The sequence below is a fragment of the Zingiber officinale genome, chromosome 4A (assembly GCF_018446385.1).
Source record: "Zingiber officinale cultivar Zhangliang chromosome 4A, Zo_v1.1, whole genome shotgun sequence".
Taxonomy (NCBI): domain Eukaryota; kingdom Viridiplantae; phylum Streptophyta; class Magnoliopsida; order Zingiberales; family Zingiberaceae; genus Zingiber; species Zingiber officinale.
Window position 1 is genome coordinate 122,477,664 of NC_055992.1, and position 12,073 is coordinate 122,489,736.

At 38.8% G+C, this 12,073-nt stretch overlaps 2 protein-coding genes across 5 annotated transcripts; both read left to right on the top strand.

Moving 5' to 3' along the window:
* The first annotated feature begins 5,039 nt into the window (after positions 1-5,039).
* On the top strand, positions 5,040-7,116 carry LOC121970876 (auxin-responsive protein IAA10-like). 2 transcript variants are annotated; one of them, XM_042521874.1, is made up of 5 exons: positions 5,040-5,516; positions 5,895-6,211; positions 6,559-6,661; positions 6,848-6,932; positions 7,022-7,116. In XM_042521874.1, the coding sequence occupies exons 1-4, from the start codon at positions 5,092-5,094 to the stop codon at positions 6,915-6,917; spliced, it is 915 nt and encodes a 304-aa protein (XP_042377808.1). In that variant the 5' UTR covers positions 5,040-5,091; the 3' UTR covers positions 6,918-6,932; positions 7,022-7,116. The 2 variants fall into 2 exon arrangements, with proteins under 2 accessions (XP_042377808.1, XP_042377807.1); XM_042521873.1 differs by having other exon boundaries at positions 6,848-6,909.
* Positions 7,117-8,008: 892 nt separating this feature from the next.
* LOC121970877 (ribonucleoprotein RB97D-like) lies at positions 8,009-11,399 on the top strand. 3 transcript variants are annotated; one of them, XM_042521876.1, is made up of 3 exons: positions 8,009-8,352; positions 10,650-10,832; positions 10,923-11,399. In XM_042521876.1, the coding sequence occupies exons 1-3, from the start codon at positions 8,088-8,090 to the stop codon at positions 10,991-10,993; spliced, it is 519 nt and encodes a 172-aa protein (XP_042377810.1). In that variant the 5' UTR covers positions 8,009-8,087; the 3' UTR covers positions 10,994-11,399. The 3 variants fall into 3 exon arrangements, with proteins under 3 accessions (XP_042377810.1, XP_042377811.1, XP_042377809.1); XM_042521877.1 differs by having other exon boundaries at positions 10,927-11,152; XM_042521875.1 differs by having other exon boundaries at positions 10,650-11,399.
* The last annotated feature ends 674 nt before the right edge of the window (positions 11,400-12,073 follow it).

A 12,073-nucleotide genomic window follows, 5' to 3' on the forward strand; every position in this document is an offset into this window, starting at 1 on the left:
ACCCTGCTCCGGGCTATTTTTTTTTCTTAAGCAACTTGTGGTTGTATCTCATCAAGACCATAAGTAAATTTGGAATGGGAAATGTGCCATCCTCGTTTTACAAATCTATTCAGAAGTCTTGCATGCAGATGTAAAAGGAGCGCACCTTACATACCCATTCCATTGCACCTCAACCCCGTGCTAATCATCCAATAGCTCAATTACTTTTCTTTTGATGTGGGAGGCCTGTTTGATAACCTAAGTGACAGGAGCCCAGACACAAGTGGCAAAAAGGTAAAGCCCTCACTTTCAGCGCCCCCGTCAGTTCACCCCAAGACCAACATGAATGAGATAATCCCAGTGACTGAGAAGACATGTGGAGAGGGAGAGTGAGTTATACAGAATACAGAAATTTATACTCCACCAGCTTGAGCTTTAACCCCTCAACCTCAAAGGGCAAACCTCTATCCACTTATTTAGCTATGCCCATGGGGCTGGAGCCTAAACACAAGAACAGATGTAAGGAGGTGAGTGGCTGGTGACTCAACAACCCCTTTTACAGGTGGTCAAAACCTTGAAGTAATTTTGGCAGCTACTATCGGTTAGTCATGAGTGTAAACCTCCACGGTTAACATTATATCATCTCATCAAAGAATACAGCTCAGGGTCCAAATGATTTATAAATGTCTTAAGAACTTCAGATTAAAGTTATATGACAATTACAAAACATAAACAAACAGCAAAACAACCAAATTGCAACTTTCATAACTATAAAAACTTTTCGAAAGACTTTTATTTCTAACACTACGAGGAAAATAGCAATTAGCGACCAAAATTTCAGTCACTAAATGCACTTAGTGATCGATTAACGATTGAAAATTTCGATCACAAGCTTTTTGGTCGCCATCATCATTTAGCGATGACATTAAAAGTCTGTTGCTAAATATAGCAACGAAATTTAATTTCTGTCACTAATAAATTCCGTCGCTAATATTAGCGACGAAATTAAAAAAAAAAAAATTTCCACTGCTAAATTAGAATTTAGCGATGGAAATAAATTTTCCATAAAGCTCCATTGCTAATTTTAATTAAAATTTTTACAGCACCTCCCCTAATTGAGGGATTTCAATCTTGTTTACAATAAAATATTCAACGATACATTCAATAACAACATTAAACATTAACATTCAACAGTTACAAATAATTCGCATTACATTCAACATTCACTATATTAACAAAACAACATTTATGTTTCCATCATAAAGTAATATCTAAAGCATCGTACATGGTTCAAAAACATAGATCACTACCATCACAAAACAAGCACACATAGTTCAAACCCAATACATCCCATCATATTCAAAAACTGGTACATTCATCACCATCACATCTTATCCTACAACAAGTACAATATGATAGGTTATTATAAAAAACAAACATATGGTTCAAACTTCACTATATTTTCTATTTTGAAATAATCTTGCTCATATATGAATCTAAAGTTAAGCTAGATATATATATATACAAAGCCAAAACTATTTATCAGAAAAATGCACAAACTGATAAACACAAATTAACATGTTTAAAAAAATATACCTTCATGAGAGTTTGGATATATGTTGATGGGTGAAAAATATAACTACATTGTTCATACAATTAGAGATGCATATAGTATCGAAATTAACAAAACTAGTGTTCATGTTTTACGAGTGATAAACAGAAAAACTAAGTTGAATGTCAACGCACCTTAGAAGAACTATTATTATTATTATGAGGTACTTACCAGTAGCGTTTGGGTTTTGAGTTTCCTGTGAGTCAAAACCATGCGGCGTTGAAAAATGTGGACTCTGTCGAGATGTAAATTCTTGCATTTGCTGCTCTATGAACTCTAATACAGCGATCCGATATCTCAATTCTTGATTTTCTTTTATTAAGGCTTCCATTTCAGTAGATGGAGAACTAGGACGACACCTGAGCCCAGAAGCAATTACACGATTATATACAACTTTTACCTAATAACTAATAAGAAAACTGTTCCTAACAATCCATATGAAAAGTCCTTGACATCTAGATCCCTTTTTGTATAAAGAATAGAAATTCCTCATTGCCACTTCTGAATAGAAAAGCTAAGCTCGAATTGATTTGATAGTACAAGACTAATGATCCTGGTTAAAACCCAAGCGTGCCTACTTCCTAATACCTCATGAAACAAAACTATCGCCTTTTTCAAACAAAGGAGGAAAGTACAATGGAATAACTCACATGGATATCTCTTGAGAGGTCTGATCCGAAATCTGGAGCGATCGGACTCCATCAGCAAGTTTGTCCGCCGCTGCCCCGTTCTCCATTTCCACAGATGCCTTCGACGACGTGGTGGCAGACTTCCCTCCCCTCCTCGCTGCCGCCGCCGCCGCGTCCCAACAAATCCACAGGCTCTCGACTTACAGGATCTAGTAAGAAGAGATGCCGATTGAAATCTAACCGAGGAAGGCAGAGGGGTGGATAACCGATCTAGGGTTTCTCCTTTCCGCGAACGTTTGCCCTTTTATTGCTTGCTATTCCCCCATTACTAACTAAATTAAATGAACAAAATTTACCATAGTATATTTTTTATTACATTCTGTGTTCATTATTTTGACCGGTCGTCTCGAGCTCAACCGTTCAAATCTTCTGTTCTCAAATTTTTCTGTCTCCACGTCCCCTACCGATGAGACAGATTAGATTACATTTTAAGACATCATGATATCCTTAAGATGTATACAATATCCTCGTGATGTGTAAAATATCCTTAAAATATAATTTGATTCGTCCGATCGATAAAAAAAATACAGAGATAAAGAAATATAGGGACAGAAAATTTGAACTCCTAGTAATTCAATATCATCTATTTAACATTTTAGTTGATGGGAACGTTCATAAGTCAGACCAGTCATTTTAGATTTCGTGTTACTTAATTATTATTTAATATTTATTACTGATTACCATCGGTAGATTTATTTTTTTTTTTAAATGAGGCGTTCCCGATTTCATGTTACCTATTTATTACTGATCATCACCCGTAGTTGGATCTCTTTACATAGATTTTTTTCCCAGGCTATGGTATCATAATAGTATATTCACAATTTAGATACGATGTATATGAAAAAGGAATACTGGACTTACAAATTAGTCATCATGTCTATTTTTCGATTTATCCTAATAACTGATGAAAAATTTCATTGATTAATCATCCTCAAATATAGTCAACGAGATTAACTGAAGTTATTTTTTTTTCTTTACTATTTTTTTTCTTTACATAGATTTTTCTTTTAAATGAGTGCATATTGAGAGGATACTTGTCTTCTGGGTAGTGACGGATCCAGAAATTTAAGTATAGAGGGGCGATCGTGATCTGAGCTGTGCGACCAATTTTTACACGGAACAAGGGACGGTATCCTCTATCTCTACCAATAAAATTTCATAATATTATGGATTGTACCGTCGGTAAGGGGGGCGACTGTCGATGTCACCCCCGATGGATTCACCCCTGCTTCTAGGGCACATGCAATAAACGCTTCCTGATTTATCCAAATGATAATTAAAAAATTTATATGGATCCACATTCAATATTGCTGTTTATCATTTTTTATTACTAATCAACACCTGCTTACTTATATATATCCTATTAAAAATTTTACTATACATTAGATAGAATAGTTAAAAAAATATTTATCTATTTTATTTATTGTTTAAATTATATATTTATGAATAATATTTTTCTAAATTTAAAAAATGATATTATAAGAAGAAAAGAAATAGATAAATTATATGACGTATTGAAAAATAAATATCTAAATTTAATAAAATAATTATTTATTTTAAATTATATATTTTTGATAAAAAAAATTGATATAAATATTATTATCATATAAAATGTTAGGATCCAAATATGATGCCTCCGATCCCTACCTTAGCGGGGCAGGATGAACATTTTTCCACATGTGCAGTTATCAGCGCAGGCACGAGCCGGTCGAGCCTTCCACAATTCTCACGATCCTTAATCCTTCCACGCTCGAGGATGCAGTCGCATAATAATTTTCACGCAACAATTCGCCCGGGCGCACGTACGCCCAACTGTGGGACCCGAAACAGTGGTCCCAATACTAAATCTATCCCCGACAGCGAATGCAGGTGTTGAGCAGTGTCTGCCCACGTGGTCACCAGTGACTCACGTGTTACTGCTGTAGGAGGGAGGACCGGCTCCACGTATTTTTTTTTTGGTTTTTTGTCTTCCCGCGCACCCACATCCCGCGACCGAACTCTCGCACGCGCACGTGGGCACACGTGGAAGCTTCCGCCGGAACGATGGCGACACGTCAGCGAGTAATTTCGGAGGCGACGCTTCCGCGTAAGAATACGATTCTTCAATAACGGATAGATCACTGATTTGCCAAAAGCCTACTTAAGTGAAAAAAACGACGTGGATTTGCAGGACTGCCGAATTCAAATCAAACAAACGAGTTAGCCAGAGGCAGCAACGCTGCCATGATTTTCCTTCACACCACAGACAGCATCTCCCTCTTCACAAATCTTGTCTCCTCTAATTCACAAGAGGGCCCCCTCAACAACCTTTCACATTCACTTAAATCTTAATGAACCCGTAAACCTGCTCCTAATCCCCTTCTAATTAATCATAAATCAAAAGTGGGCAGCCTTCCGCTCTGCTATTGCTCAGGTGGTCCAACGAAACGATTCAATGAGGCCGTCTGATTTTGCTGTCGGTTGTATGGTTCCAAACAGGTTTTGCTGTGGTGTCAGCATGATATTTATGTTGTGTTCCATGCAGAGTCACTGGAATGTGGTTTCATAAGGGTGTTTCGTGGTTGAATGAGGATGTGGGATCGTTTACAGAGTCAGGAAAAGATAACAAAAAGTGGTCAGTGTGGTGCCGCATTGGCACGGTTTGATTTTGGACCCGACGTCGCACCACGGTGGGAAGTGTGCGGGGTCCACAAAAGTGGAGGTGGGGATCGATGGGTGTACCCGTTGTTGTATCCCGCCTCTGCATAAATGGAGTCCGGTTAACTCCCCGCAAGTCGCAGCGACCATTCCCGTCTTCGACGAGGGACAGAGATGATGGAAGGGGGTCGTCGCCGTTACGGCGGAGGCGTGGCGTTGCTTGCGTCGGGTTCCTCGGCGTCGAAGGCGGCTTCGGCGGCGGCCGAGCGGGATTTGTCGGTGGAGGACGGGGTCGTGGCGGGAGTGACCGACGGGGAGGAAGTGGAGAATGATCGAGATGACGAGGAGGGTTTGGAGCTAGGGTTGACGCTGGGAGCGGCGAGGAAGTCGAGTCTGCCTCCGGTGCCGTGGGGGCCGTGTTTGCGTATCCTGACGGCGAAGGACCTTCCTTCCCTGGCGTCGCTTGCGCCCCCGAGGTCCCCCTCCGCCTCCTCCGTCTCATCGTCATCCGTCACCAATCTGAGCAGCGGAGGAACCGGAACGAAGCGAGCGGCTGAGTCAGCTTCGCCGCTTGTCGGTGGTTCTCCTCAGCCTCCTAGGTTAGTCTCATGCTCTCTCCTCACTTTTTAGTTGATTTTTCTTCACTTTAGGTCTGTTGCTTCCTCGAGATTCTTTCGCCTTTTTATTCCCATTATCACTCCACTGTCTCGGTCATAAAAGTAGTTCTTTTTTTGTTCTTCATTGCATAATGCATTAAATGGCGGTTAAAATACACCTTGGTCACTAACAAAGTAATGTTAGAATTGGATTTTTGAAATGTGTACTATTTGTAAAGGACTTCGTAGTGAAATAACGATGAAAGCTACGCATTCTATCTTTATCTCGTCTTTTCAGCTTATGTTGTTATTGATAACCTGTCAAAGAGTTTGCTTTTCTTCGACCTGACACTGATATTCGATGAATTGATGTTGGAGCAGTCAGATGGTGGTGGGATGGCCACCTATCAGGGCATTTAGGATGAACAGCTTCTTTAGCCAATCCAAAGACAACACCCCTGAAACTACTGCTGTTGCTAGCAACAAGATGAGCGCCAGTAAGGACCAGAGCCAAAAGGATCAAGGAAGGAGAAGAATGGGAATGAGAAGCTCAATGTTTGTTAAAGTTAAAATGGATGGTGATCCTATTGGTAGGAAGGTTGATCTCAATGTCCATCATTCTTATGAAGCTCTTGCAGTTTCACTTGAACTTATGTTTCAGAAGCCCGCCATGACTACAAACCTTCCACCTGCACTTGGTAAGCGTAGAATTGTTGTTGTTGCATAGTGTTGCATAGTTATTCACATATTTCCCTCTGTTCAATTGAGTTGAAGCCAGCCAGTAGCACGCCTGACTCTGATTGCAAGGATCAGTTCCAGTGTTTTGAACTATAGTTTTTCTTTGTCAAGTTCATAGCTTATAAAAGGCTAATGTCATATAGAAATAAGCCTTGTTCAATTGAGATCGCAGAGGAACCCAGAGTTGATACTTTTATTTCAATAACCTGTGGTTTATCATTTTAAATTTCATTTCAATCTTTACTGATTACTAATAATGTTTGGGGTGTTTGTTGAAATTTTCATTTGGTTGCTGGTGTTGATTTAGATGGGGCCAAGGCTTTGAAGTTAATGGATATCTCTTCTGAGTTTGCTCTCACTTATGAAGACAAAGACGGGGACTGGATGCTGGTTGGAGATGTTCCATGGGGGTAGGCTTTCCTTCCTGATGATTCCTACATCTATCGATTGCGGTTTAGCTATCCTAGCTCTGCTTTGTATTTAGGACCATTAGTCTAAATTTCTTAGCTTATGTTTCTGATACATAGCTTTAGTTTTACTACTAACTCTTCCTTATTCGTTTCTTGCACTCATCAGTTTAACTTCATGAAATACAGAATGTTTGTCGAAACTGCCAAGAGGCTTAGAATCATGAAGATCTCTGATGCAACTGGCCTTTGTAAGTGAATTCTTATTCGATAGGTCAGTTGAAAGAATAGTTGTCTTTCTCCCAAAAGTTTATAGAACGGTTTTGACCTGAATCAAATATTTGTCTGGCGAACTTGTTGCAGCACGATCAACAGGAAGAAATCCTTCGTGTGCCCTGAAACCATATGGAGGCATTTTGTGAAGAGGAAGGAAATGTAGACCCTGGAGCATATAGAGGGAAAAGAACAGAAGAGTCAACTGACCCAAGTTTGCTCGAGTTTGGATCATTGGCATTGTTTTATCGCTTCAGAATCAGATAGCGAAAAAATGCCCCTTTTGCTAGGTAGTTGATTCGGTAGATTACTATGTGTTTTGTGAATTCTGTGTAGTTTTGTTGTGGATGATCAGTGTATTATCGATTTACATATTGCACGTAAATATTTCCATATTTTGGGGATGATAACTACATGCCCTGCTCATTTGTTCTCGGGTCTTTTTTTCTTCCTTTGGATCTTGTTTATCTGAGAGGATAGATTTTCTTATCAACGATCTGTTTGTTTACTTCCATAGAAACTTAAGTGGATGGATGATGGAGATTAGAAAAAAATTGAGAACAGATCTCTCTCTTTATCCACAGTTTTTGGAGGCGCTGAGCGGTATCCACAGTTTTTGGAGGCGCCGAGCGGCCTCTGACTATCTATCCCGATTCAAATTATAACTTAGAATGATGATGAATTCAGAGAGTGATCGTAATCAAATATGGTTGGATTGTGGTCACAATTCGATTGTAATTATAGATGGTCTATTCTAGTTTTTTTTTTTTTTTTTTTTTTTGTAGATTATTTTCTTTTTATGGATCCTATTTTGGATTTGCTCTTCATCGATTAGGGGGATTTGTGGCCAGATCAACTTAAACCGAATCACATTGATTCGGTGAAATCCAAATCACACCAATTTCTAATTCTGAGCGATTTCAAAATTTTCGGGTTGTATGAAAAAATTGAGGACCTAATTAGAAAGTAGTTCTTCATTTTAGAAAGATTAAAGACCGAAATAAAACTGGCGGGGTTAAAACAGAAAAAGTAAATTCACATATAAAAAGTACAAATTTGTAGCAACGGATCGAGCAAAAATCTGGACCTGCTTTTTTAAGCCCATCCATCCCCCGGCGCTGGATGGCATCCGGGCTCATCGGACTTGCTTCAGACTATGCGCTTGGAGGCCTCTCGGGCAGTCGATTCCACACAACCTTCCCACTCCTCGATCGGGCAGATGCAGTATCTGTCGTCGCTGCCTCGGCTCGCCGATCATCCACCGCTCCAGACCTCGCCGCCGGCCTCCAGGTTCAACTTCTACACCGACCCGACGTCGGCCTTCTCGGCCTCCAAGCGGATGAGATTCTCCGACGCGTCAGGAGGATTCGGTCCCTTTTGCCCTCAACGCCCAACTCCACTGCCGCCGTCTTTTCCTTATGGTAAATCCCTAATCCCATTCCTCTTCTTTGTGTTCCTCTCTTCTTTTATGGGATGTAAATCAGATTTTTTTTTTTTTTGGTTCATATTCTGAATCTGTGGAGTTGATCCATTCCGGGAAATCTAGTGCAAGGATAACTATGCTGTTGTTTGTTTGTTTGGGGTGGAAAGATGCCAACTTCAGATTAACTTCCGCACAACACATGAATTGGACCAATTGTCTAGGTGTTTTTGACATAATTCAGGAATGCTTTCTTCCTTCTTATTCTGTAGACGTTCGAACCACAGTCCCATGCACGATTAGACAATATTTTGCAATTGCATATTCTGTTCGCCATTGTGCATCAAGCATTTGACGTTTCTGTACTCCTGTCATCTCATCTTTTATTCTCTAGTTTTGGACACATCATGTTTGAGTCCATGTTTCATAGCTTCCGTATTGAAAAAGAACCTTCTTCGTCTCTTCTTCTCTACTCAAATTTCTTCCTCCTTAGACTGGAACCATCTTTTGTCCTTAACTTAGTCTTCCACATTGCAGAGGTTGGTGTTGTTAAACGCACAAGATGCTCTATGGCGCTTAGGTCCCTTTTCACGTAAGACGGTTGCCATGACAAGTTCATTAGCTGTGCAGGACTGACCTCTTACCTGCATGCCTAGTCCAGTTCCTTGGTGCATTTTAACAACACTCATATAGGGGGCCATATGGGAGCATTTAGATGGGTGCTTTTAAGTGGTTGCTATTAGAATACCTTCAGGTATGTATATATATATATATATATATATATATAGTATCATGCTACAATATTGAAATATGATAAATAAACTAACAACTTGTAAAAAAAAAAAAACTTTTTTCCTTAGTCCTGCTGGACTGCTCGTGTAGAACACTTGAGCCACCTAGGTTGCTAAGTAGGTGATCTATGTAAGCTGATTTTTGAAAGTTTTGCCTCCAAGCTACAGGGCAAAGTAACCCATTAGCAAAAACTCCTATGCAAATGCCTAGGCTGCCTTTTAAAGCATGGTACCTTTTAAAAACACTTGTATAGGGAGAATTTCTCTTGCACAAATTGTGTTGGTTCCTTTCTATTTCTTTAGAGCAATTAGGTGTAGCTTCAATAGAAAATAAAAAAAGAGAGAAAATAGATTGAAAGTGAATATACATCTTTATAGTTAAAACTTAAAAGTCTAGAAATCTATTAGAGTGAAAAGTGTAAGTAGTGTAAAGAAAATATTATTCAATGTAATAAAAGTGATTTAGTTGGTTTGTATATACTAACAATATAACCTTGTATAGCAATGGAGGGATAAGATTAATGCATCTGACCCCAAATAGCTGTGTTAACACAGTTTGATGATGATGATGGTGAAATCATGTCCTCTTCCTATGAGTAAAAGTCTAGCAATTCAGTATCTTGACCAGATGCATTTGGTACAATAGTGAGCTCCTTATATCAGGATTAGCATGACTGTTTTTCTCCACTTTTGGAGTAAACTCTAGCATTTTAGTATCTTGACCAAACATGAGTTGATGGGTAATGGACTACTTGTATTATGATCAAGTTCTCATATTACGTCTTATTTTATGAACAAGTCTTTCCCTCTAGGAAACTGGCACCTTGGCATCTTATCTAGGAGCATTTGTTGGAAATGTACTTGTTTTATGTTCAGGAGTTGACACATTGCTTTAATGGGTTTTTTTTTTGTGTTTTTGAAAATAAAAATAACAATAACCCTTTTTTCAGTAAGTAAAAGCTAGGATCTCAATATGTTGTTCAGATGAATTTGGTACAAGAGTTCTTTTTCCCCCCTTTAAGTGTTATTAACAGAATTTCTGTGTTCTGAATTTCTTACTCTAGCTTTCTTGTAATTTCGTAGTTAATTTAGTTATGTTTTTTGAATGTTTAATTAAACAGCACAAATTGAGAGGTTGGTTGGTCATTCCGTTATTTCTAATTAAAAAATTTAGTTATACTCTACTTACTATCCATTAAGATCTTATCGATTTGATCACATTCTTACTTTCAAGCGTAAACTATGAAAGCTATTTTGTTCGCTCCTCGTGAAAAAATGAAAGTAAGTCAGAAGAGTTTGTCCCCTGCCTAACAGATTGTTTCGGTTGAGCACACCTAATCACCTACTATGTGTGTCCACTGAGTTGTTTAATACTCAGATCCGCTGTTTGCTTGCATTGTTATTCTTAATGACTTTTGATATCATTCCATTCCTTCTGCGTAAAGGGTTGAATTTAGTTTTTCTTTTGTATTAAGTTAATCATTCTTATGTTTGCTTGTTCTTATAGGAACAAAGAATACATATGAGGCTAGCAGTTGCCCTGCTTTCTATCAGATGCCTCACCAATCCGATTCTGGCTCATATGGAACGCCGTCACAAGTTTCTCACAACAGTCCCCCTATTACTGGCCCAGGTTCATGGAATGCATCTGGTGATTCTTCTGGGCACAGCTTCGCGGCACGCCCTTCAGGTAGTTTTTCCTCGAGTCCTCATTTCAGACCAGGAGGAAGCCAATTAAGCAACCACCGAACTAATAGACCACATTCCAATTTGGGACTAGGTAGTAGGGCTGGACGATATGGTGGTGGCTCAATCGAAGTGGAGGCACAGCCTTTACACGAGATGATATAGCGAGTTACTTCATGAAGTCTATGCTCGAAGACCCATGGCGAGACACAGAACTGGTTGTCGGAGATATATTGGAGCCAATTTCTGGCCCAGGATATCGGCATCCAGAATCAACATCGAGGAAGAACAACTATAAGTTGGATTCCAATTCCAGCCTCAGTGAATTCCTTGCAACTTCTTTAAAAGAAACCATCAACGATGACGACGATTGAGCATCTTCTATTAACTTTCTTAAGTAATCTGTCATTGTTTAATGCATTTATGAAAATTTTTAGAGTTTGATCGGCTACTAATCTAATCTCGGTTGTGTAGACAAGGCATGTTATGAATGTAAATTTTTTAGATTCTTGCGACTATTGTTTAAGATGTAATGACTGAGGATTTATTTAATTGCATTTCTTTCTACTGAGTTATATGTGTTTTCGTAACGACGATAAGATCACTCAACTCGCATTTTTTTATGTACTATGCTCACATTTCACTCGTATCAATGGCGAAGAGCCAAAATAAACAAAAATGCAAAATTATTTAGGGGGTGTTTGGTTCTTTCCTAGGAATAGGAATCGGAATGGGAATCATTGTATTGTGGAATGAGAATGGATATGAGTATGAATATCACTCTTAAAAGCAATGTTTGGTTACTTGCATATTTTCTATCGGAATAAATCAAAATTTCCTTTTTTACCTTTAAAGGAAAATAAAAGAAAAATTAAATGTGAGAGAAAGATGAATGTGAGAGAAAAATATGATGAAAGAGAATGATGAGAGAGGAAGTATGATGAGAGAGAAAGTGTGATGAGAAAGAATGAAGAGAAAGAAAGTATGATGAGAGAAAATGAGAAAAGAGAGTGTGATAGGAGAGAGCATGATGAGAGAAGATGAGAGAGAAAATATGATGCGAGAGAAAGTATGATGGGAGAGGATGAAAAGAGAAAATATAATGAAAAAAGAGGAGAGAGAGTGTGATGAGAGAGATTGAGGAGAGTGAAAGTATAGTGAGAGAGAAAGTATGATGAGAGAGAAAGTATTATGAAAAAAAGAAAACAGTGAGTGTGATGGGAGAGATTGAGGAGAGAGAAAGTA

Bases quoted from the DNA above. Each gene is read 5' to 3' on its own strand.
- LOC121970877 (XM_042521875.1), top strand. From the start codon at position 8,088: ATGCGCTTGGAGGCCTCTCGGGCAGTCGATTCCACACAACCTTCCCAC. The intron at 8,353-10,649 runs GTAAATCCCTAA...TTGTTCTTATAG, and splicing joins GCCGCCGTCTTTTCCTTATG to GAACAAAGAATACATATGAG.
- LOC121970876 (XM_042521873.1), top strand. From the start codon at position 5,092: ATGATGGAAGGGGGTCGTCGCCGTTACGGCGGAGGCGTGGCGTTGCTT. The intron at 6,212-6,558 runs GTAAGCGTAGAA...GTGTTGATTTAG, and splicing joins AAACCTTCCACCTGCACTTG to ATGGGGCCAAGGCTTTGAAG. The intron at 6,662-6,847 runs GTAGGCTTTCCT...CATGAAATACAG, and splicing joins GTTGGAGATGTTCCATGGGG to AATGTTTGTCGAAACTGCCA.